Genomic DNA, 24,386 nt, shown 5'->3' with positions numbered 1-24,386 from the left:
CACATCCACTCTCTTTGTGTATTTGTTGGTTACCAATAGCTGCCACACAACAATTTTTATTTTTTTTATTTTTTTACTGAAGCTCTCTCACTGATGTGCTGGAATGATCAGTGTGTGTTCAGGTGTCAGGAGCAACCTGACAGCAGGTGTTGGTGTCATGATGCAGCGCATGCTGTGCACCTTGAGGTGTATTATGTTCATGAAATATAAAACAAACAAGATTAGTGCCCTATTTTATATGATAAAGCAATTCCTTCGTGCAAATAGGCAGGAAGACTGCAGGCTGTGTTGACTGAAAAACACAGGTACAGGTGGTACGATACTAAAGAGAAATGTGTGTTTGCTTGTGTGTGCGGAAAGGAAGGAGGGGGGTAGATAAGAGGAAGCTATAGGAGCAAGCCAGAGATGCAACACTTGTATTTTGCACTGCATCTGGCTATTCCCTCCCCTTTGCTTCAGTGAAGGTCTGATAGCGGATTTCATAACAGCCTAATAACACCCTCCAAGGGGTCTCAAGATACAGCTTTTCTATCTCTGCAAGAGCTGCCATCATCTTTACCTCAACAATCCAGCCCCTGTCAACATCCGTCAACCCCTACAACCCTTGAGCCGACTGATATTGACAATAAAACAGGAGGTAGGATCAGCGGGTTAGCGTGAATGTGTGCACACGTGCGTGTAAGTTTGCGCGTTGGTGAAAAAGGTCCAAGAGTGGACACTCATTCCAACAATACCACCCAGAGAAAAGCTCAGTTTGCACCTGGTAGCTATACTCTCACACAGCAGGATAAAGCTAGATTTCATGGAGGCATGGAGACGAATACAGAGAGGCAGCCGCACAGAAAGAAAAATGTATAATGATCCCCGTTGTCACAGCCACGACTTTTGGACAGCTCTGGTTACTCGCAGTGTGCTGCAGAGGAGATGGAGAATTGTAAGCCTTGTCATGCATCATAAATGTAATGCCATATGTGAATGTAGCTCTCACACACAGTAGAGAATAGGAAATTTGTGCACCCCATAAAGAAGAATGTATTGCCTTTTACGAGGTAGCGACGGACATATTGTGTGGCAGGCCTCATAAACATACGCATGTTTCTCTTATGAGTTTTTCTGGGATTTGAGGAAAGGCTGTAGAGAATGACGGAGGGGGATTAAGAGGCAGATAAACAGAGACACTATTTACATTGAAATGGCTGCATACTGCTTGAGAAGGGAGAGGTTGAGAAAGAGAACCGGGAATAGATGGGAATGAGATTATGTGATCTGGGATCTGAATGTGAATGGAAAGGAGGTTGAAGGTGCAGGCAAAAATAATCATGTATGGGATGTTTGTGCTGATAGATACAAGATCAGCATGCATACCATTTCGCTCACCCCTGCCCCAGAAGGACGCTCTGGTGGCAATCTCATAGCTGTCTTTTTTTTTTTTTTTCTCCTAATATTTGCAGCAGAGGTATCAAACGAAAAAGAAAGTGTGGAAGAGTTTTCATCTCGCCGTCTCTGGTGGGATTGTTAAAACAGACAGTGTCTATAGATCTTTGGGGGTCACCGCATTCAGAAACCTCCATTTGTTGGTGCCATCATCCCCTTGGTAACAATAAAGGACAATCAGTGTGTGTGTGAATCAGCGTGTGGCTAGGATCTGGACCCCTGCACCTCAGGGTGAAGACCCTATCATCATCTTTGCTTGCTGCACAGCTCTGCCGAGAGAGCAGCAAAGCTTAAGACATCATGCCCAGATTTGGCAGTGCTTACTTTTCAGTATATCAGGCTATTTCGCTGTCCTCTCCGTCTGTGACTTAGCAGCGTCTGCAGTGAGACTGATCAATAGATCACACCAACAAGAGGTCTTGAGGCCAATTAGGCCAGGCAAGCTGGTGTCAGACTTTGTGTCGATACTGAAGCTTGTCTGCCCTCAGGAACAATGGATAAGGAATAAAGGCAGATAGATATTAGAGTGTGTGTGTGCTCTTTGTGCTGCAGTTACTGATTTACATTAAATGATCATCAGCCTATCTGAGAAAAGTTCTAGCACATCTTAAGCTCTTGACCGCACCCCATTTTCAGTAAATGTCTCCTTCACTGTCAGGTCTGCTCCTACATACCAAATAGAGCAGAGAAGTGTGATGAAGGGCAGCTGATCAAATGTCATTGTCCTGCTTTCATGCACAATACTACAGCGCCCTCTGTTGGTGTGTTAGATTACAACATGATTTTTTATATATATATATATATACTATTATGTATATACACACACACACACACACACACACACACACACACACACACACACAGTAGCTTGTGCATATATCACAGCTGATGCAAACAATCAATGTGTTTCACCTAGCTCCTGACAGAAAATGACTGTCATCCCCTAAACTCAACAAATTACAATATTAGTTTAATTTCCCCTTGCCTTGAGCAAAAAAAAAGGAAAAAGAAAAGAAAAGAAAATCACTCCGAATCTGCCCAATCCTGAAATATAACTTATCTGTGTCTGATGCCTATCTTGGATTAATCATGAAGAAGATTTCATTAACCTTAATTGCAAGGTTTATGTGGTGAAAGGCCAAGGGTGTGCTGAGGGGTTCATAGAAGGGGAGATATAATCCATTTCATTCAGTATTGGTTTGCAAAAGACTTCTGGCCAGGTGATAACTGAGAACCTCTCTCTCTCTCTTTCTCTCTCTCTCACACACACACACACACACACACATATGCACACGCACAACCTCAGTCTCTCTATGACAGTCAAGTTAATTAAAGCAGTTGAACAATCAGGTACTTGGAGTAAAGACAGAATTAGTCGCCCTCAGGCCAAGCACTTTAAATCTTAATCAGACATACACTAATTAAACTTCATTTCAGCAACCAGCATCAAAATGTTGCTCTCAGATGCTCGTGACGTTTTGACGATCACCACACGTGCTTGTGGTGTGTTATGTTTGCATATAGCACAGTTAGTTAGTAACAATGTGTTATTTATAGTTTATGCTCATACAAGACTCCATGAGTTGAAATCTGTCTCCAAAAGACAATTATGCCATGCCACATGCTTTACTTCACAAAGTTTATTTTTAGTAGCTGTGTTGTGATATACTGCGACATCAGATGGCAAAAGGAGGCTAATTCAAACTAAGAGTAAATATGCCAAGGGAAATTAGATTCCTAGCTTGTTTTTGCAAAGCTTGACTAACCAGTTATGTCACAATAAATCTGCCTCTGAGCAAAAAAAAAGTCTTTGTTGCTGCTGCTTTGGCATCTTAACTGCTCTGCATGTCAGTTCAGGCCAGGCAGAGCTATCCAGCCATTCTTAACCTGAGGGACTCCAAACTAGGAATTCAGTTCATGAATCATGCAGACCCCGGGCTTCGGCATGAAATCACTCATTTGTTACATTTTCCCATGGACTAAAAAAGTTGGACAGTGAATGCCAGAAGCTATTGCAGGAAAGGGGATTTTTCTACCTCGTAATGCTTTCAGGAACTACCCACTTCACTTCGATTCTATGAATAGAGAGAAGATTGGGAGCAGGAGACCAGGGTAACGGATTGGAAAAAGGAAAACGGAAGAAATGTACAGTTCCATCTCTCGGAAATAATTTCATCTTGAATGTGACTTCCTGAAAAGTGTCCAGTCAACAGGCATAGCCTGTTGTTTATCAGGTTCCCTTTTTTTCCCACTCTTATCAGTGCTGTAAAGTTTTATCACACTGAGGTCATAAGGGTGTAAAGTTCACCACACTCTAGCTGCTGCCTTTGTGTTCTGGATACTTTCGATTAACAATTCAAGAAACAAAGATCAGGACTGAAATTTGAAACTTAACCAGGTAAGCATGTTTTTGGGTTTTTTTTTTCATTTAATAACACATTTCTACCAAAGAATAACATATCGATCATTGTTTTATGGCATCTTATGTCGTCATTGCAGACGTTTTACAGTTGTAGGTTGTAATTTCCTTTTGTGCACGCTGATCAGAGGTTGTATCATCAAAGTTAAACATGAATCTTTTCAAAAATAAGAGTCTGTAACTCTGTTTTGTGTTTCTGTTGGAATGCTTATGGACCTGTTAGACATGTGCAGGCAAGAACACAAGGAGGAAATGTATTGCCAGCAGGGAAAGGGGCTGGGGTAGTGCAAGTTAATCATTGACGCAGCAAAACTTGACATTTCTGTGCTCACATAGAGAAAAAAAAAGCCTGACCTCTAGGAGGTTGCATACCAGTGCATGACTGTCAGGATGTCATCTTAAAACAACTCACTTAAATACCTGTCCATCAACACTCAAAAACAATCACTTGCGTGTGTGCGCTGAGTTTCTTTTTTTGCTGTGTAAGCACTCTCAAGGACTTTCATCCCACACTGGGTGTTTAATACATGAGCAAACATATTTTTAACACCACATTTTCAAGTTAAACTGAGTTTAAGCTGTCAAATCAGTAGATTTTTGCATAGTTTCTCCTCTCACTGGTGCCTTTGTCTGTTTCCTTGCTTGTGCACTTTCATTACTTTACTTTTTCTCTCAGTTCATTCAGAGCTCTCTGTCCATATTTCAGCTACTGCATCACGCTAGAAGGGCATTGTACCTGCCTTTCAAAGCTCAAACTTTTATCTACACAATGCATAGCTGTTTCAATTCCTCGGGTTGATGATGTTTATTCTCACCCTTCACTGAGAACAGAAGGTGCACGTCAGGGGTAATTAACTTGTCTCCCAAGTAACGTACATCCCATTCCGGGATCATGATTTCTCCACCCTTGTAGCTAAAGTGTACACACACACGCACACACACAGAGAGAGAGAGAGAGAGAGAGAGAGAGAGAGAGAGAGAGAGAGAGAGACCAATCCCTTCACTACCTGCAGTCAAACCCCTTGCTGTTTCATATTCTCCACAGGTCACAGAGATTTTCTGGGAAAGCTGCATGTCCCTCCACACTGTCACCATGTATCGTCCAACAAAAGGTAAGTTACCTGCAGGTTATGACGCATATATGTGGCACACATTTTCACTTTCACTTTCAGTTTGTTAATAAAGGCAGAGACACTTGTCTGCGATCATAATCGTGAACTAAGGGTAGATGCTGATAATGTCTCAATCAGGGACGTGTTATTAGTATTTTCTGTAATTAATAACAGTTCCTCTTTAATTAGAAACAACGTCATTGTCAGTAAGTGTCAGCAGTCCTTTCAAAGACTGCCTCCTCTTCCCACTGCTGTTCTTCATCACAGCAGTGATGGCTGGTTTGTATTTTTTGCTTGAAATCACTTCTTCATTTTCGTTTATTGTTTCGTTATCTAAGCATGTTGTAACTAAACTTTTGAATCTACATTAAGATTTACCACATTTTTCAGTATTATTACAGTTTCCTTTGAAGTATTTATATCTATAGAGTTCATAACTCACTGTAACTTACTAGTTAGAGTCTATATACCTTGATGCTGTGGAGACATTTGACTGTGTTATTTTTAAGCTGGGTAATGACATGGATATCATCAAAAAGGATGAATGGGCTGTGTTTGTTTTACCTCCTACCAGTGTTGTGCAAGTTCACACATAAAAAAAAAAAGCTAGCTCAAAGTTCAGTTCACACATTAAAATTGACTTTGTTACATTAAGTACATACATTCAGTGTCTTGTCAGTGTCCTCCTTGAAGATACAAGTCTGGACAGTTACAAATCAGCAATGAATCTGATGAAAAATGTCTTTCGACCTCACTCAAAGGCTGCAGGTCTCCTAGAAAATAATCTATTACAAATCTATCTAATTGTTGTTGGGCAACAAAGGTAACCTGTCCTACAAAATGCTGTTAGTTTGATGGGTGGAGGAACATTGAGTTCTGTTGGCTCATGGTCTCACCCTTTGTTAATGATTTCTACTGATCATCATTCACATGAAGATATTTCCCAAGGCTGGTTCGATACTCAGTCTCAATCTAGTACTGGTGCACGGTGTGAAAAGTTTGAGAACACTGCCCATCATTATAGCCGACACAGTATATAATGTACAATAGAATATTCAGTAAGTAGTTGCTTCTTCGCTCCTGTTCAAGGTCGCAGTTTTTACTGTCTGTTTTTCTCTGAAAATGTAAAAGCTCATCTGTGAAAACAGTCCATGTTTTGAATATTTTCCTGATATGAGTATAAATGTTCACCTTATTAATGCATAAATGAACAACTGTCATGTACCTGTCGTTTCAGTTTAGTTTGGCATTATTGAGCTGAAAGAACGTTGTCGGTAATAATTAGTCCTGTGTGCGTGTTTAATGGAGATCCAGTTCTCTCAGTTTTTTCTCTCAGAATATGATTAGGTCAATAGGTGTGTCAAGTAATCTTTAAACTTAGATTACTTCTAACGTATTTATGTTTCAACTAAGTTCACGTGAATATATAAAAAGTGATCCATGCTGGATTTAATTTCTTCTTCCAGATGATATTTATGCATATGCACTGTCCAAGACCTTGACAAAAGTTTCATCACCTGCAACCGTAGGACTCTACTCTGCATGTCAGAACCGACTAAGCATGATCCTCGGACAGATGGAAGGTATGTTACACCCTTTAATAACATGTCGTCTCTGTTGTCTGCTTGCTTTAATCAATCACTCAAAGTGTGATGGCGTTTAGAGTCTGTTGTGGAAGTTCTTATGTTGGCATCAAATGTAAAAACTGATTTGCATGGAAACAGTGTTTCTGTTTTTAGTGTTAACTCCACAATGTTCACTGTAAACATGACTGCTGCATGTGAAACTATGGTATGTTTACTGTTAACCTAAAGCTACTGTGGCAGCACAGTATCAGTACAATGTACATGCATTGACTTAGCCACTGCAATCAGAAAATCACTGAGCTACCTCTTGGCATATGAATGACCTGTGCACCGCCTCAGAGCTAGTTCAGGATTTAATGACTTTTTCACAACTGACTGATTGAAAAGTGGACGGTATATTTCTGCTCTGTTGGCCTCTGGGGGATCTCCGTGTCCTTAAATACACATACCATAACTCTCCTAAACACTGTGCCTGACAAACAAAGTTGCATATAACCCAATGTAAGGTGTGCTCCCATCACATTTATTTCATATGAGATTTATAATAGATAATAATAAGTTCAGTTCCAGCTTTATTTGTCATAAGTATGTATATATGTACAGGTCAGCTCAGTACAATAAAATTACAGTTCAAGCAAAAACTGTAGTGATTGTTGTGGAGAAATTGCTGAAGTCAAAGGTCAATGGTGAAGTCAGGAGGGAAGAAAGTGTTCAGGAGCCTCTGATGTCTTATGCTGTATTATTTATTGACACTTGACCAAGGAGAACTAGAGACACTCTCAAAGTACACCTGAAGTGCTTGAGTCGGTCTCGCATTCTGACGAACTCGTGATGGTGGATATACTTTAAACCCAAAGATCACACCCCAAATACTATACGCCCCAGAATTAGTCAAAGAGAATGTCTTTACTCTTGGAGGTGTTATTGTCAACATATTCTAGTCTGGGGACACAGATGTCCGCTTACGCAGATTGGAACGGCAACAACAAGCTATCTATTATGACTAGGAAGGCAGCAACAGGCCTCTTCGACCCTGGCCACCACAGTGAGATATGGTGGCACCTAGTCATAAGACAAACAGTTAATACTGCCGTGGATCACAAGGCTCACACGTGGCCTCGTGTAACCCTAAAAGAGAAAATTCCAAAACAGTGATAAATAAAATATTAACTATGTGAAATATGTAAGCTAAAGCACTGGAAAAGTATCACTGTATGAATAAATTGTACTACATAAAGAAGATATACTACACTATTTAAATAAAGTATGTAGCAGTGATCCTTCTCTCCCCTGGAGGGAAAAGTGATATGTTGATACTATTTTGGGAGGGAGTCAATTAACAAACCTATACAGCTCATCCAGGTTTGTGTAATCACAAATAGTTCCCCTAAAAAGACAGAGGCTCTAAATAACAACCTTTCTTTCTATACAGTCTAGCCCTGCTGTATATGGAATGAACTTCTGTTGTGATCTGGTGCAGTACAAACATCCAAGATAAACCAGGGGTCCAACAGAAATCCAATAAATGGAAACCAAAACGGAGAAAAAACAGTAACAGTAACAGAAGCATGGACCGTAAGCACAAAGAAAGGACTGAGGGCCTAAAACAGAACTTGGAAACATAGAACAACGCAGTGCTGGTCAACAGACACAGTGAATACAGGCACTAAAAACACAAGGCAGACAACTAGACACAGGTGAAATGAAATGAGGGACATGTGCAACAAATCAAGGTAGGACAGAATCAAAACTCGCAGCAAAACACAACAAAGACAGGAAGTAATCTTTACTTCAAGACACAAGGAGAAAAACAGTAAAACACAACAAACTCAAAAGCTATAATAAGTAGCATTTTTGAGGTATACAAATCACAAATTGTACCCAATCTCCAAAGACATGAAAAAATACAGATTTCCATTCCACTGAAGTGACATTGAACATACTTGAATGGAGCAGATGATGGAGCATGTGCTCTATTCAAAGGAAAGCTCCATTAGAAAAAGACAAGTTTAAGGTTTTTTTTTTTGTGGTTGCCAGAAGGTTTTTCTCTATAGGGTTGTGATGATGATTTTTAACCTTGGCAGAATGGCACATGTTGGACCAGGCTTTATGTTCACAAATGACTGCCTATGCAATAATAAAGCTTTAAAATTAACTCTATATTTTCACGTTTTATTGTGCATCTCGCCTTGATTTGAAAAATTGAAAAAGCCGACTTTACTTCTATACTACCCAACACGTTGTTTTATGTGTCTTAATACTTCTTTGCCTTGATTTATAATGTTTATCTTTACATATATCACAACCAAATAAAAGATTTATCCTCAATGCAATATATATATTTTTTCTGTGTCTTCAGTGAACATGAAGCAGGAGGCCGCAAGGATTGAGCAGGACTACAAAGGAAAATCCAAGCCTCGCTCAGCTAGCCCTTCATTTACTGGCTTTCTGGCACTCATTGGTCGGCTGCTCTTCTACATGCCCATTTGGACTGAGGAGAATCAGCAGCACCATAACGTCAGGTTCATTTATGTACATTTTAGTGCCTGGCATTTTGCAGGCAGTGACCTACTATGGGCCGGGATTGCCATACGGCTGTTTCACGCCATGCAGATGAGCTTTGGTAAACTACAGCTTGTACTCTACCGTGTGGTTCAATATGATGAAGAAGACGAAGTCAAGAAGAAGGTTTGTGAATTGAACTCTTTTTCTTCGTCTACAGACTTGCTAGTGGCTCTGTGTGGTTTTACAAAGGTGCAGCTGTGCTTTGAGCTAAATGCATGCTTACATGCTCACAATGACAATGTTTGCATGCTGATGTCTAGCAGGTTGTTCATCATGCTTACCATCTTAGTTTAGCACGGTAACTAATGTGCTAACATTTGCTAATTGCCACTAAATGTGTACAGCCAAGGGTAATGGGAATGTCATTATTCATACAAGTGCTCCCAATTAAACATCATTATTAAGGTGCACAAATGTTATTTTTACATAAAAAGTTAGGAGATAGTTATCAGGATTTATCAATTATCTTACAAAATGCGTTGTCAATCAATTTTATGTATGGATAGGGGCAAATTTGAACTGGTGGTGGTGCTACACCAACATAAAAAGTCAAGGGATCAGAAACTTCACTCCATACTTACCATACCAACAAACGGCATTGGCAGGATTGCCATCACTGGAGACTTATGGCTTGCTTAAAACATGGCACTGGTGTCTAACCTGCTTCTCTTTTGTTATCTGTTTTGTTTTTATAAAAAAATTCAGATAGTGGAGGATGGCCCTAACAATTGGAGGTCCAAAAAGGTTTGCTGCTGCCCTCTGTGGTTTCTTGTCTTGTCCATTGTTGTGGTACCAATTATCATCCTGGTAGTTGTGTTGAACCTTGGCGTTCCTGATCCTGATGAATTGAAACCAAGCGAGGAGGTGAATGGAGCAAAAGGCAAGGTGGGTGTGCTGGGGGGCATAATCTTCGCTGCGTTAGGAGTACCAGCAGCAAGCGGATTGAAGTTTGCCTTTCAGATGGTTAAGAACCTCATTTACAGCCAGGATCTGAACCTCAGGAAGGGCCTGGACAATGAGCATATCAGCAGCCAGCTGGGCTTCATGAACGAAGTGAGAAAGGAAATGTGGTTTCTGTCTCGTTTCATCCAGTTCATGGAGGTGTTTGAGAGAAGAAGGATCCGAGTTGTACTGAAGATCACCAATCTGGACCGGTGTTCTCCTAAGAAAATTGTTGCAGTTCTGGATGCCATTAACATTCTGCTTTCAGATAAGGAAAGTCCGTTTATTAATATTCTGGCTGTCAACCCAGATGTTCTTATGGAGAAAGTGAACTTTGCAGATGGCTGTTTCAGCAAAGAGGACAGAGCGTATGCACTGCTGAACAGCATTGTGACTCTGGCCTTCACAGTCCCACCACTGTGTGATGATTCAAGGCGCAGTTTATTTCACAGCCTTGCAAACAACTCAAAAATCCCTGAGAACATGAGCATGAGGGAAGTTAGAACTGAGAGCCTTAAAAAGATATCCTTGGATACAGCTTCAGTGGAGATTGCATTTGAAAAGAAAGAGTCCATTTCACTGATTGACAAAACTGCAGCAGCACTGGATGTAAAGGAGGAGGAAGTAGAGAAGTTGGTCGGGAGCATCCTGACCAGTAATGAAATGAATCTAAATAAGTACCTGTTAGATGATGCTATGTCTATGAGGAGGGTGATCAACGCCATTCGAGTGACTGTGATAATCATGAAGGCCTTGGAGAAAGAGCATCCTCAACCAGAATACGTTGCAGCATGGGTGGTCTTGGCTAATCAGTGGCCCTGCCGCCTCAGCTGGATCATCCAGTGCGTGGAAGATGCTCAGCAGAGAGCAGATATTGATCGTAACAATGTGTCCAACATTGATTCAAAATACTTATGGGAAGTCTTCAGTGAGTCTCGGGCGGAGCTGTACGTGATGAGTGCACAGATTGAAGAATTCCTCGAGCAGGATGGAGATCCTGAGATGTTTGAGAGATTTCTCAAAACAGATTTCAAATTCACTGTGAAAGACTTGGAGACATTTGAAGTGGCTACGGTGAACCTGGATCATACAATCAGAAAGGAGATGGCTCAGATCAGAGGAACATCCAGGCTGAAAGATTCTGGTTGGATGAGGAACCTAGCTCCTCTGCCAATCACAACTATCATCGGCATGAATAAAGAGGATGTATGTGAGGAGGTAAGAACATTTAAATTGATGGCACTATCTATCACTAAATAAGGTATCAATGGTGATTGTGTCTAAGGCCCACTAATAAAAGCAAACTGAATCTTATGGTGACATTCCCAGAAAAACTGTTTTAAATTACCAAACATTTCTTGCTGCTGCAATTGACTTTTATTATAAAGTAGTGACAGGAAATGTAATGTTTGCCAGTATAATTAGTGCTTTCATTCATGAAAAATGCATTTAGAAAAAACAAGACAGGAGTCATTTTCAGCGTTTTCTGACAGCAGATCAGAAATATTGCAGGGGGGTAATTGAACAAGGAGCTGCTACAGTGAACTGTTAAATGAAGAGCTGCAGGCGACACTTCCAACTTTTCAGCAAGGTAACCAACTCCTTTAACTGTGCCCTGCTGTTCGTAGACTCATAATTTTTGCAGCATCAACTGAGATCATTGTTGCTCACAGCATGAAAGAAAATAAAAGAAAGGGCCTTACTTCTTTATTAAAAGGTTTGTTCTACTGCTACCCAGAATTCTGGGACCTGTAGTATCAAACAAAAACATTAACTTGTTATTCCAGACAGAATTTGTCCGTCAAGTAATGTTGAATTAGTTGATCCAAGATCTGTTGTTGTTGTGATGTTTGCTCTGGTAGCAGGAGAGCTGCATGTATTGCAGTCTGCTCTGTGGAAACAGATTGTCCACAACAGTTTTCAAACCCACAACATAGCTAACGTTAATTATATTACTTGCTGTGTTGTCATTTACTCTGTATTATGGTAGTTGTCATAGTATGGAATTTCTCCAGAATCACTCACATCACCTTTAAGGTGTAGAGGATGGAGTGTAGGATTTAGTAGCATCTAGCAGTGAAGATGCATCCAACTGAATATTACTTAGCCTCACCCTCCCATTCGAAGCATAGAGAAACTACGGTGACTAAACTCATGACAAATGCAATCTAGAGCGGATGTGTGAGTCAAGTTTGGGCTGCCGTAGTAACATGGTGGACCAACATGGCAGACTCCATGCAAAGCAAGGCTCACATTAAGGTACCAAAAAACACAACTATTATTATTTCCAGGCATCCGATTCAAAATTACCATTCAGGTCACCTTATTTAAGCTGAACACCCTGGCTGCTTCCTCTGCAAGCCATTTCCCAGCACCTCCTTTTAACGCTGTATCAGATTTAATCAATGTCATTTCTGTTGTCATTGATGTCTGCTCTGTTCTTTACCCTATGGGAGGTCTTTGCTATTGCTCTCCCTGCCTTAGGCTTTCTATGTGTGTTCATGGAAGAGCAGGGAGGTCCCAGAACAGAGGCATAGCATCAAATATAACTTACTACAATCGGAAATAAAGTTTCTTTGACAAAAGTAGTCCTGACTGAACTCATGTTTTAATGAAGAAGTCATTGAATAATTGGCCTTTTTCCATCATGCCTGAGCAACCACGATCTGATTTTCACATGGCACAAGTATTTTTCTACACAGCAGCAGCAGGGCACGGTGGATTCGGTTTCCCCGCTGAGGAGTTGGAGGTGTACAGCCTGTCACCTGCAGCTCTTCATCCAACAGTTCACTGCGGCTGCTCCTTCTTGCTCTGCTATACCCTGCAATATTTCAAAGTGATCTGCCGTCAAAAAATGCAAAGAAGGAAAATGTTTTGTATGCGTCATTGTCGGCGCTACAAACTGTTGACAAATACACTGCATTTCCTGTGTCTGCTTCACAATAAAAGCCACTCTGAGTGATGCCACTTGAATGCTTTTAACATGAAGCAGAAACAGCTACAGATATGTAGTCAGGTGAGTTAACAATAAACAGTGAGATAAAATAACAAAGAGTGGAGTTGAATTGCATGCCTTGACATTTCCTGTGAATCCTGTGTGCGTAGATTTTTAACCATAAGGGGGACTAAGAGGCTAAATTATAACATCCCTGTGTTTATCATGCATGCGTTCTCTTCCTTTTCTTTCTTTAGTTGGAGAGGATGGGATTCGACAGTAAGTATGCTGAAATTGTGACACGCAATGATCTCAATGGTTCAGCGCTGATCTTTGGTGATGTAGCTGACCTTAAAGAGCTCCTTGGGATGACCTTTGGTGAATGGGCAACCTTCAGACTCCACTTCTTGGGTTTACCGACACATCGCCGACCTCAAAACAAGAACACGTTATCGCCTTCTCATTCTCAGAAGCAGCTGGCTGGCTTTCCTCTACATGCTGCACATCAATACTCATCTAATCCCAATCTGGTTAACAGCTGCATGTAGAATTTCAGACCATTTCCAGATAAGTCTGACCCCCCCCCCCCAAACCTGTGATCTGCATGTGAAATATGTATGCGCAATGTTTACATTAACAATTACACAACTTATGAATAAACACAGAAAATTATGCATGACTAAAATTATTAAAGGAATCATTCCACATTTCGCTAAATATAAAGCTGGAGCCAGCAGGTAATTATCTTGACTTGGCATATAGACTAGGAACAGAGGAAAGTAGCATGTCTGGCTCTGTCAAAAGTTTAAAAATACACAACACTTTAAATCTCACTAAGTAACACATATGACTAACTTTAGTTCAGTCCTGGCAAGCTGTTGGCTCTGTTTATACTAAGCTAAGATAATCACCTCCTTGCTGCTGTATCGTCTTCTCACCTTATTTCTCACTTCTCACAAGTCACCGTTGGTGTCTCCGGTTAAAGTTGGTTCACACTAGTCAAACATGAATCACTGCAGTATGTCTTTAAAATAGCTTTAAACCAGTTGATTCGTGTCCAGCACTGCTATCAAGTGCTTTTCTTGAGTGGCTTTTCTATTAGCATGAACATTCTCCTCTGCCTGAACTATTGTTTTATGCACAATAAAATGAGAAAGAGGTCAAACAGCTCCAGCATCTGCCCCACCTCGAGAATCTGATCATGATGCCTCAAGCTCATATTTTTTTAGATATACAACCTCTACGCTTAACTTCTCAGTCTGCTAACACTCGTGTCAAAATGCTGCTCGCGTGCTTTCCCCTTTGCTCCCTCTTCCACTCCAACATGCACCTCTTCTCTGCCATCCCTTTGAGGCATTTCAACTGACGTCTCCCTGCATTTTTATCTGGAGGGCGATGAGACATTGAGCCTTCATAACAAATTGAACTTCATTCTGTCTGGTCTCAAACTGTTTTTTTTTGTAACAAGTTGCCTGACTAGACTGAATGGTTTCGGTTTATTTCACTCTCCACCACAAGACTACCTATGTATCTTTGTAAATACACCACTTTTGTCAACCTAACTGGTTTACGGTTCATTTCAAGACATTTTAATTATTGTATGACTTCACATTCATGAACTGGAGAGTTTACTGTTTTATGTAATTGCTGTGTGATTAAAAACAATGCTTATCTCGCTCATGTAACGTTGTCAAATAACTGTCACGTATATGTTGTTAACTTAAGGAAGATAGCTGTAGTGTTACCAAGATGTCCACTCACATATAATTCTACCTTTGTTGATGTAATGTGATCGTTCATCTTTTTCACAGCCCATACACACAGTGGGTTGTTATAATGGCACATATAGCTGCTTCAGTTTCAGGGTCCTGGGATTGTACAAGCTGTCACTACACTGTGACACTGACACAAATTAAGCTGTTGTTAATGTCACTAATAAGCTAGAAGGGAAAGGACCAAGCAGATAAAAAGCTGTGAAACACATACATATACAGACTAAGCATTGTTTACCATTACATGTTGCGGGATCTTTTTGTAGGAAAATAATCTGTCAGTTTGTTTTTTTTACTCTCCATCTTACTTAACGATGGCGTGCACATAAAGAGATTACTTATCTAAACCGATGAAAACCATCAATGATTTGGGCTACAGTTATAACTGGAAGGCTCTAAAGGGTTAACACGGGGCTGCATCATGCACAAAAATGCAACTTATTGTAGTTTTTTTTTTTATATTCAATGTTTTTGTTATTGTTTTGGCTTGCTGTGTTGTATGTACATGTACTGTAACTTTTACAGGAAGTTCATCCTGGAATCGGTTAATGTTTATACTGAGGAGTGTGACGTACCTGTTATACATGAATGCATGCTTTAAGTTTATAAACGTATGTAACTCTTTCAAAGGTCGTGGGAATCCCTTGCATGCATAGTGGGATTTTATCTATTCCAGACCCTGAGTAGGTATTACACCAAGGGATATTTGGTATTTCATAGAGATTCACTGTGATGTGTTTAGGAATACTTTATTGATCATTAAGCAGAAAATCAAATACAGTATATGTGCTGCAGTAAACTGTAATTTTCAATTTCTTGCAAATCAATCAAATGTAAACTCTGGCAAATAAAATGTTGATGCAAAAAGTGTTCCATAATTTAAAAAAAAAAAGTTCATTCAAGAAAATATAATTTTTGTTTTTGTGGAACTTACAATCATCCCAAGCAACGTGCTGATTCATTCATGATATTTTAACATCAACGTGTTCTTGTGTTGCTAATAATTATGTGGATTCCTTTGAACCGTTTCCTTCAGAAACTTGCAAAACATTAGAGTACAGTGCATCAACGTTACCCTACATACTGAAAGCACACAGTACATACTGAAGGTTGCAATACCAATGGATTATTTTAAAAGATACGCTGAATTTGTGTTTTTTTCTTATGCCAATAACATGCTCTGATCTTTATAATTTCTCACGATTTACTGCTGGTGTTTGAAAACGTTGTAATAAGGGGCTAACTGGGCAATTCATATGTTGTCAGAGTCAAGTCTGGAGTTCTAAACAACGCATACACACTCCTTATATTTAACATCACCAGTAGATATGTGTTAGATTAACTGAGTAAACATCCAAGGGTGGGTTCATTAACAACTGGTGGTTCACAGATGAGCCTTGCTCCCTGTAATAGCTCATTTGAAGTTTTCTTGAAACATGTTATTTATTTATTTTTCCATGTTAGCACAAAAGTAATTATTTATACTGAGGTATAAAAGTCCAATAAATTCTGCTTTGTCTAATTATTATAGATTTACTGTATCATAACTCTATACAAGTTACATTTTAAGACACATAGTTCATATATTCAAGGCACGCATGTAATTCAAAACAAGGCAGAACGACGATCTTTTAAAATCAGAAATTATGCTCATGGTTAAGTCATAATAAACTGGGACACCACGTCTTATGTAGGGGGGACAATAACAAATTTAGACAATTTAGGAATGTATAAAAAAAGATAATTTGCATGTAAAAAAAAGAACATCTAACAGGTACGTACCTTTATATCTATACCACAGTGATATAATGTATATTTAGATCTTTTTAATGGATCCCAGATTTAAATTACTAATATCAATGTACTGATACAATGCTGGGCTCTTCTGGACGTTTTACCATCACAGGCAGCGTTGAAATAATTCCAGGTTTTTTTTTGGCCTGAGGCATCTCACTTGCGTCCCAAAGACTCGGCCAGCTTTTTGAGCCTTTTCTTCAGCTCCAGAGGAAACTTCTCATAGCACTTTTTACAAACAGGCTTCATGTCAAACTCCACAAACTTGTTCCTGCACAGAAGGAAAGACAGACCACTAAATAATAAGAAATAATAAAACTCCACAATGTTTCAGATTTCATTTTATCTAAATATTCTTATAATTGCAGGTTAAAAAATGACTTGAAGTCTCAAGTTACGTCACTTAAAATTACATTAACATTAGGGTCACACAATCAGCAGATAACAGCTATCTTCTAATATGATAATCAAAAATGATCATGGAAACCATTGAGATTATCCTGCAGCTTATAAAGTAATTCAATCCAATCAAAAAAAAAATGTAATCTTGATGACAGCTGAAGTTACTTAAAGGTAGAGCTGAAACAATTAAGACGGCTCGTCAATCGACCAAAATGTATCTGTAGCAATTCATCACTTGAGTACATTTTAAAACTGCCAATACTACGGTAAGGTTTATTTCTATTAAGTGAAATCTGTTGTGTTCTGTGCGAATTGCAGCATTTCTGTATTTGCAGCGCCATTATGATTTTTTAATGTTGTTTTGAGTTGCAATGTATAGAGCTTTCAGGGCCACTGTACAAAAATGTTTCTTCTCCTTCAATGTGAGGACAAACAACAAAACAAGACCTTTGAAGATGATACCTTGGACTCAGGAAACATATTTTCTTATTATTTCATTTTATAGACCAAATAACTATTGATTATTTGAAAAATGTATCTTCAGACAAATAATCATGCATCAAAGTTGCATGCATCAAATTAAGTTTACACTTAATTAATAGAGGCTTTGCACAAACACCATTAACACAAACAACTGCTGGTTGTTGGTTTCACTTTAGTAACGATAGCATGCCAGTCTGGAAAGCGTAAGTGAGTAAACAAGCAGCAATCAAGAAAAAGAGAAAGGCAAAGACGGCACAAACCAGTGCACGAGGGGTGAGTTGTAGAATAATAACTCTACACACAGACAGCAGGTTTTTTCTTGCGGTCTTTGGCATCGCGCTCACGTCGTGCCAGGCGGCGTTTCAGCTCCTCCGGCATGCGTTCATAACAGTGCTTGCACACTGGCCTCAGGTCAATTTCAACAAACTTATCTCTGAGTTACCACACCAAGTGAAGCATGTAAGAGGAGAAACAGGGAGGGAAAACAGGAGGAAAAGTTGTAGCAGGAGAGTGAAATACACAAAGACAAGTTTTAAGACAAACACTGAAGTAGGGGTTAGTGTTACAGAAAGACAACAATCAGCTGGTAGTATTGCACATAATTAATCAGTAAAATAAGCTATCAGTGAGCAACATCACTTACTTGAGAGTGAGTTTTGTGTTGCAGGTAGAGCACGAGAAACAACTGACACACCAGGCCTTGTTGAGAGCAGACACCACTGATGGGGGCGAGGGGGTCCACAGAAGAAAAAGGAAATTGAATGAACAACATCAAGGAACATTTTATGTAAATTACTAAGAACGCCATGTTGAATACGAGCTTTATTAAACTGGTTCTCACCATCGCCTTCAATCACACGGTTGCAGTGATAGCACACATCACCGAAGAGCTTGACAGCGGAGAAACGGGGAGAGTGGGTGTTTATACAGCAAAAAGAAAATTAGGTCATGTTAGAGCCGTTTCACATTTTTCGCACATTGCTAACAATATTATGATGTCTGTCAGGTCCTCCAAAGCCATTATTGCACTTTTCTTACCTGGTTATAATGAGTCTCGCAGTAAGCCAACCCCTTCCGCTCATAATGGCGATGGCCGAGGAAAGGCTTTTCACACTTGGCGCACACAAAATGCTGTAAACAAAAACAAACGTTGCTGAGGGACAGAGACAGAAGCTGCTAATGAAGGCAAAACTGTGGGAGAAAAAAATAAATAAATGAATAAAAAAAATAAAAAATCACAAGAGGGGCAGGTGCCAACACTCCTGGAGAGGGAGCTGAGATGTGATTTCATGCGTTTTACATTCATATGTTTGCTTCCCTAGTAATGTTTTTTTAAACGTAGAGACTTGACCTATGGAGAAAAACTACTATAGTGATCCTTTCGTGTTGTGTGTTGTGCTAATCTGTAATATTCCCCGTGTTTTTAAAGTAGTTCTATTTTCTCATGCCTGGCAGATAAATGTCTTAATGTGGTTAGATACAACATTAATTTCAGCTAATGACCATTTTTAGTATTTAACTGTCTGCTATACGCTGTTGTTAGTCTTGAGCTTTTTAACAGTACAAAATTTAGCAGCCTCCAGACGGGTGAACGCAACTTGATCTGCTCTGCCTCAGGAGAAACATTTTTGCTCACATCACGGCTACTTCCTCAGATTAGCTCATTAACAGTGTTTTGGTGGTGGTTTATTTAATTAATTTAGTTTTGTCTGTGCATAAATAATGGTCACTAAATGTGAGATTCGTTATGGACTTATTTCTGCTTTCTGTGTGAAGGCAGCATTGCATAAAACATCAGCTCTAAGAGGTGGTCAGCCTGACATTTGGCCACTATTATAAGCCTGTTAATAGTCTGAAGCCTGCTCTCTGTGATCCATGCATGTGCAGGAGAGACAGAAGGTTCTGCATGAATTCATGTCACATGACTTTTTTTGCTGTAAGAGGATGTCTGAATCAGTTACACTTGAGTCTTCTTTGCTGTGTAAACTGGAAAAGCTTGTTTCATATCCTTACTTAAATACCCAAACAAATACCAAATCATGAACACAGTAAACGTGGTCACAATTGCTACAGTAAACTCCTGATGGCTTTGCTTTCTTAAGGAGCAGCTAGTAAGTAAGTGGGCTAGGTCTCAAAACAACAAACAGTAAAATGTTGTACATTACTTTGAAAATGCAGGAAATGTAAAATTGGATCTAATGCACTCGTTGTTCTTGCTCACAAACCTCCACATGCCACTGCTTGCCCATGGCGTTGACAACACGCCCCTCGATGGGTCTCCTGCAGGCACCACAGATTGGTACACCCATCTTATCGTGGCAGGGCAAACAGTAGAGCTCTCCCTTTAGTTCCCTGGCTTCAGCCGTCAATTCCTTCCTGCGGGCAGAGAAAGAACACAGAAAAAACACATGAAAAAACAGGAACGCAAGCTGTGAGCCACCAATTATATTTATTTTATGTGGACTAAAGTGAAGAGTGTGTTTTTTTTTTTCTGTGGAGTGGTATGACTGACCCGCAGTTGTTGCAGTTGAAGTGGTCAGGGTGATAGGGATCATTCTTAAAGATCAGTGGCTGCTCTTCAATGATGGCATGGCACTTCTGGCAGATATACTTGCCCAGGCCGCGAGCTTTCTCGCGGTTATGGCACGGGCGACACAGGTGTCTGGAGTGGAAATGGAGAAAGAGGGATGGAAAATCAAGGGTGTCAAGAAAGAGTCTGCAGCCTCAAATAATGTTTTGACATCGTCTGTCAGAGCTGCTCAAAATTCCTTTATTTCTTGCAGAGCAAGTGAGTGAGTCAGCAGCTTGACATGTGTGTAACCACCTGCTTTACAGGCTGTCACTGTGTTATATTAAGACTGTAATAAGATGGGATACTTACCTGCCAGCATTTTTGACAAACCCCACGTCTGCAAGCACAGCCTGGCAAATGTCACAGCAGAAGCAGTCAGGATGCCAACTATTGTTCATGGCCTTAATGACACGACCAATGATGAACTCCCCTGAGGGAAACAATAAATGAGAGATCAACTCGACACAAGTCGAGGCATGACTTTTCCAATATTTGCTGGGATGAGATGCTATTTTTGGGGGTGGACTATACTTCCTAATGAGCAGTTCTAGAGTTACTACAGTGCTTTCTATAGTGTTCAAGGTGTTGATGCCTTTTAACTGTCCATTTAATTTCATTAGAGCATGTCTGTCTCTCCCTGGACACGTCGAGCTGTATTTAAATGAAGCTTATGTAACAGTAAAATGCATCTTGGGTGATCTAAGTTTTAAATAAAGGTATGAATGTACTTAAACATCAGTGGGGACACAGTGGGAACTGATTTCTCTGACAACACATGGAGTCCACTATTTTGAACCATAGTACAGTTCCCAAACTGGTGTGGCTACAAAAAGGGGAGCTGCAGTGGAGGCTGAACGCTTTCAAAGCATGCAGAAGTTTTCAAATAAACAAGCAGACTATGAGGCAGAAATGTCAGACAAACAGAAAAGGGTTGAGAACCGCAGGTGCAGTGTGAACATAGACGTGTCTGTGAACATTAAACGAATGCTTTGTCAATATTTTCCTTATATAATGGCTGATCTGACAAGGCCAAACAATTAGGCAAGGCTTTAAGAGTTCATCCCCACTGAGGCCCCAAAGAGCCAAAAGAGTCTCAGTGTAAATGTCATTTTTCTTATCGAGCTTCAATCCCTGCAACTAAAATCAAATGTGAGCAAATAATCGTTTGAGACAGACATGAGATGCATTCTGGTACCACCTCTAATAGCTGTCTATCTCTGATATAGTCTGAATCTATCTCAATACAAAGTTCTGCTCTTTTTTTTGGTCCACATTAGCTTCCAGGGAAAAAAACACAGCCTGACGTCACACTGCAGCCAGAAACCAGATGCTCGGACTGGGCAAACTCCTCTACAGTTAGCCTGAAACGTCTCTGAAACTGAGGCGATCCAGGTGGATTCATGGACTAAACTCTGACATTCTACCTGATACTCTTCTGGCTTTGTTTATTTCATGAAGTTGTTGTTTTTATTCCCCTTTCCCCTTTATTTCACGGCGGTGACGTTCAACACATATAGACAACCCACCTCAACCCCCTCACCTCCCTCACCGCAAGCGCCTGATCCTGCTTGAATATACGCTTATACTTCTGGGGTACACAAAACCACACAAATACTAGATCTGGACAGGTCCTGAATGAATGAGGCCTTATAACACTCACCACACTGGTGACAGCAAGGAGCGAAGAGCATCTGGAAGTCATGTTCACAATATTTTCTTCCTTCAAACTGTGAGGGGGAAGGAGATTGACATTCAAATCAGGGCACAAAGTTTGGCTCATCTTTATGTTTATTTGTGAAAAATTTATTACTATTTGAGTGCAATACCTCATAGAAGAGTCCTTCTGGAAACTGCTGGAAACACTGGGCACACACAAAGCACTGCTCGTGGTACAGCTCCCCGTTACTATTGACAATCTTCTCGGTCGCGGCAAAGCCGCTCTTACATCGCTCACAGGCCGCGTTGGCCAGGGCATTAGCAATGCTGTTGCATGAGACAGAGAAAACACATATTACATTACTTCCCCAGGGTTCCAGTGAAATGTTACAAATGACTGGGATGCAAGGCCCGGACCGGCGTTGATCATTTCTCACGTAACTCCTACACTAACTGCTGTGCTTGTTTCAGCAGCTGTCACCGTGGAGAATTGGAAATGATATGTGAATCAGCCGGAGAACTCGCTCACTCCATGCGCAGGCATCACCTAATTTGGTAACGGAAAAGAGGTAGTGAAACCTCGCTGGGAGATGATATGCAAGCATGCATGAACACTAACACACTGTTACTAATAAACTTAAAAACTCTTTCATTAATATTAATTTCAATACAATCCTGTTATAAAAATTAGGAGTATACTGGGGTGCAGATGTTTTAACTCTTATAGAGAGTGTGTGTGTCTCGCCCACTCCCCTCATCTGGCATATGTTTACTGAGGCTGGTAGGGAGAGATGATAAATAGTTTAAAAAAGACAAGAGAGACAGGTTAGGGGAAGTGTCATTTTGGACAAGAAACACAATGTTTATTACGAAGTGGAAAACCAAAAAAGAAAATTGTTAGCGGGGAGACCAAGAACCAATTGTTAGAGCTCCTCGAGGAGCCTTTTCCTCTGTAACCTCTTTTGTGTGTTGCGCTGTAAAACACTCCTTCTTGTACAAGAAAAATAAATCCAACTTAAAAACTTTGATACTTTGAATCCAGTCTTCCTTATTCAAGAGTTTTTTTTTCCTTTAAAAATTCTCATAACACATCCCATCCAGTAGCCTACATCAGGGATGTCCAAAGTATGGCCCGTGGTCAGATTTCATGAAGCTTCATTTTTATATCATATTATTTATGGCCTGCTGGGATTGTCAGATACTGTATGGCTGGAAGATTTAGCTTTTTTTTTTTTTTTTTTGGTTGACATAATGAAGCATTTGAACTTTTATTTACCCATTTTTAAAATGTCAGTATTGTCACACCCCTGTTACAGTTTAAGATGCTAACAGAGGGTTCATGTGCAACACTTTAAACTAATTAAAAATAAACTTTAATGTTAGTTTATAATGTTAGACAGTCATGGCGTCTGTAGTTATAGTCGCTATCTTTATGTAACTTCTAATTAATCCCATCTGAAAGGACGTTAAAAACATTAATAATAACGCTGATTAATTAAAACTGTAGTACGAAGCTAACTAGCATGCTAACCGCAGTTAGCTCCGGTTTGGAGAAGAAAGACTAGCCTTATTTCTCTAACGTTACACTAGCTATAACATATTAACCGTAAGCCAACTCGTGGACTTGAAGTATGCATTGATAACAACAACAATAATAACAACAGTAACATCTTAACATCGTAATCTAGTGTAGCATAACGCTTAGCCGTTTGCTAACAGTTGTAAACTCTTACCTGCCCGTCATCCCGGCCACCCCCAGCATCACCTCTCAGCCCGACACGTTCAGAAACGAAGCCAGTAAAAATGTTAGTTCCTGTTGTGGAGTTAACAAAGTTGTTGTTTTTTTCTTTAAGGAGAAAACAGACCGAGTGTTTCACCGTGTCGTCCTCCTCCTCTCCCAGCGGCACCGTGTCTGTCTGAGCTGGCAGTGACTTCACACGCACGCGCACACGCACGCGCGCGCACGCACACGCACGCACGCAGACAGGCCACCCACTTTTAGGGAGTGTCCGTGAAAGTTCATCATCTTTCTAAATCTGTTGCTGTTACACCACGCTGTCCTTGATTGGTCTGGATTTTAAGGAGTCTCATCATACTGGATTACACACATGAGAGTCACATTACAAAAAGATAATACATGTGCATTTAAATGAATACCTGGTGAATACCTTCCTGCAGCTTTTTACATTTAAAAAAACAACAAAAATACTGTACATATATTTATATCCTCTAGTACTTATCTTGTTTATTTTTGTTATTGTAATGCACCAAAACACCAAGACTACATCCTTGTATGTGAAAATCTACTTGGCAAGCAACCTGACTCTGATTAAAATACATGTTCATATATGTAAACACATATAACCGATGAGCATATGTCTGTTGTGTTCCCTACTGGGTTTCATACAACATAAAAACACATCATTAATATAAGGTTTGCCACAAAGGAAGACATTATTTCTAATATAGTACAGGGAGGTGCATACCACTATGGTCAAGAGGTCTAATTAATCAAAACAATTGGAAAAAAACCCTGTGTTTTGGATGGCTATACCTTAAACTTAAACATTACACAGACTATAGCTATATTTATATCTTGCTTTTTTATGATGTTCCAATAGCACAGCTCGTGATTGCAGTGCTGCTTGTCAGCTGACACGCAAATAAATAAAAAAAAAGAATAATAGAGTTTTAAAAACACTTGAAAACAGCAG

General features: G+C 40.0%; 2 protein-coding genes across 3 annotated transcripts; one reads left to right on the top strand and one right to left on the bottom strand.

The window, feature by feature from the left end:
* The first annotated feature begins 585 nt into the window (after positions 1-585).
* nkpd1 (NTPase, KAP family P-loop domain containing 1) lies at positions 586-15,816 on the top strand. Its single transcript, XM_019253843.2, has 6 exons — positions 586-637; positions 4,899-4,965; positions 6,432-6,548; positions 8,911-9,239; positions 9,822-11,276; positions 13,251-15,816. The coding sequence occupies exons 2-6, from the start codon at positions 4,926-4,928 to the stop codon at positions 13,539-13,541; spliced, it is 2,232 nt and encodes a 743-aa protein (XP_019109388.1). The 5' UTR covers positions 586-637; positions 4,899-4,925; the 3' UTR covers positions 13,542-15,816.
* On the bottom strand, positions 15,499-23,631 carry LOC104926283 (LIM and senescent cell antigen-like-containing domain protein 1). Of its 2 annotated transcripts, none has more exons than XM_010740104.3 (10): positions 23,406-23,630; positions 21,843-21,999; positions 21,677-21,743; positions 20,326-20,446; positions 19,957-20,106; positions 19,670-19,820; positions 18,483-18,575; positions 18,286-18,334; positions 18,088-18,163; positions 15,499-16,830 (listed from the first exon to the last, which is right to left on the bottom strand). In XM_010740104.3, the coding sequence occupies exons 1-10, from the start codon at positions 23,432-23,434 to the stop codon at positions 16,716-16,718; spliced, it is 1,008 nt and encodes a 335-aa protein (XP_010738406.1). In that variant the 5' UTR covers positions 23,435-23,630; the 3' UTR covers positions 15,499-16,715. The 2 variants fall into 2 exon arrangements, with proteins under 2 accessions (XP_010738406.1, XP_019109389.1); XM_019253844.2 differs by lacking the exon at positions 15,499-16,830 and adding an exon at positions 16,888-17,877 and having other exon boundaries at positions 23,406-23,631.
* Between the last annotated feature and the right edge of the window lie 755 nt (positions 23,632-24,386).

Source organism: Larimichthys crocea, chromosome VIII (genome assembly GCF_000972845.2).
Source record: "Larimichthys crocea isolate SSNF chromosome VIII, L_crocea_2.0, whole genome shotgun sequence".
In the NCBI taxonomy this organism is placed as follows: domain Eukaryota; kingdom Metazoa; phylum Chordata; class Actinopteri; family Sciaenidae; genus Larimichthys; species Larimichthys crocea.
Note: the sequence above shows the minus strand (reverse complement) of the source record. Positions and strands in the feature narration are given on the sequence as shown.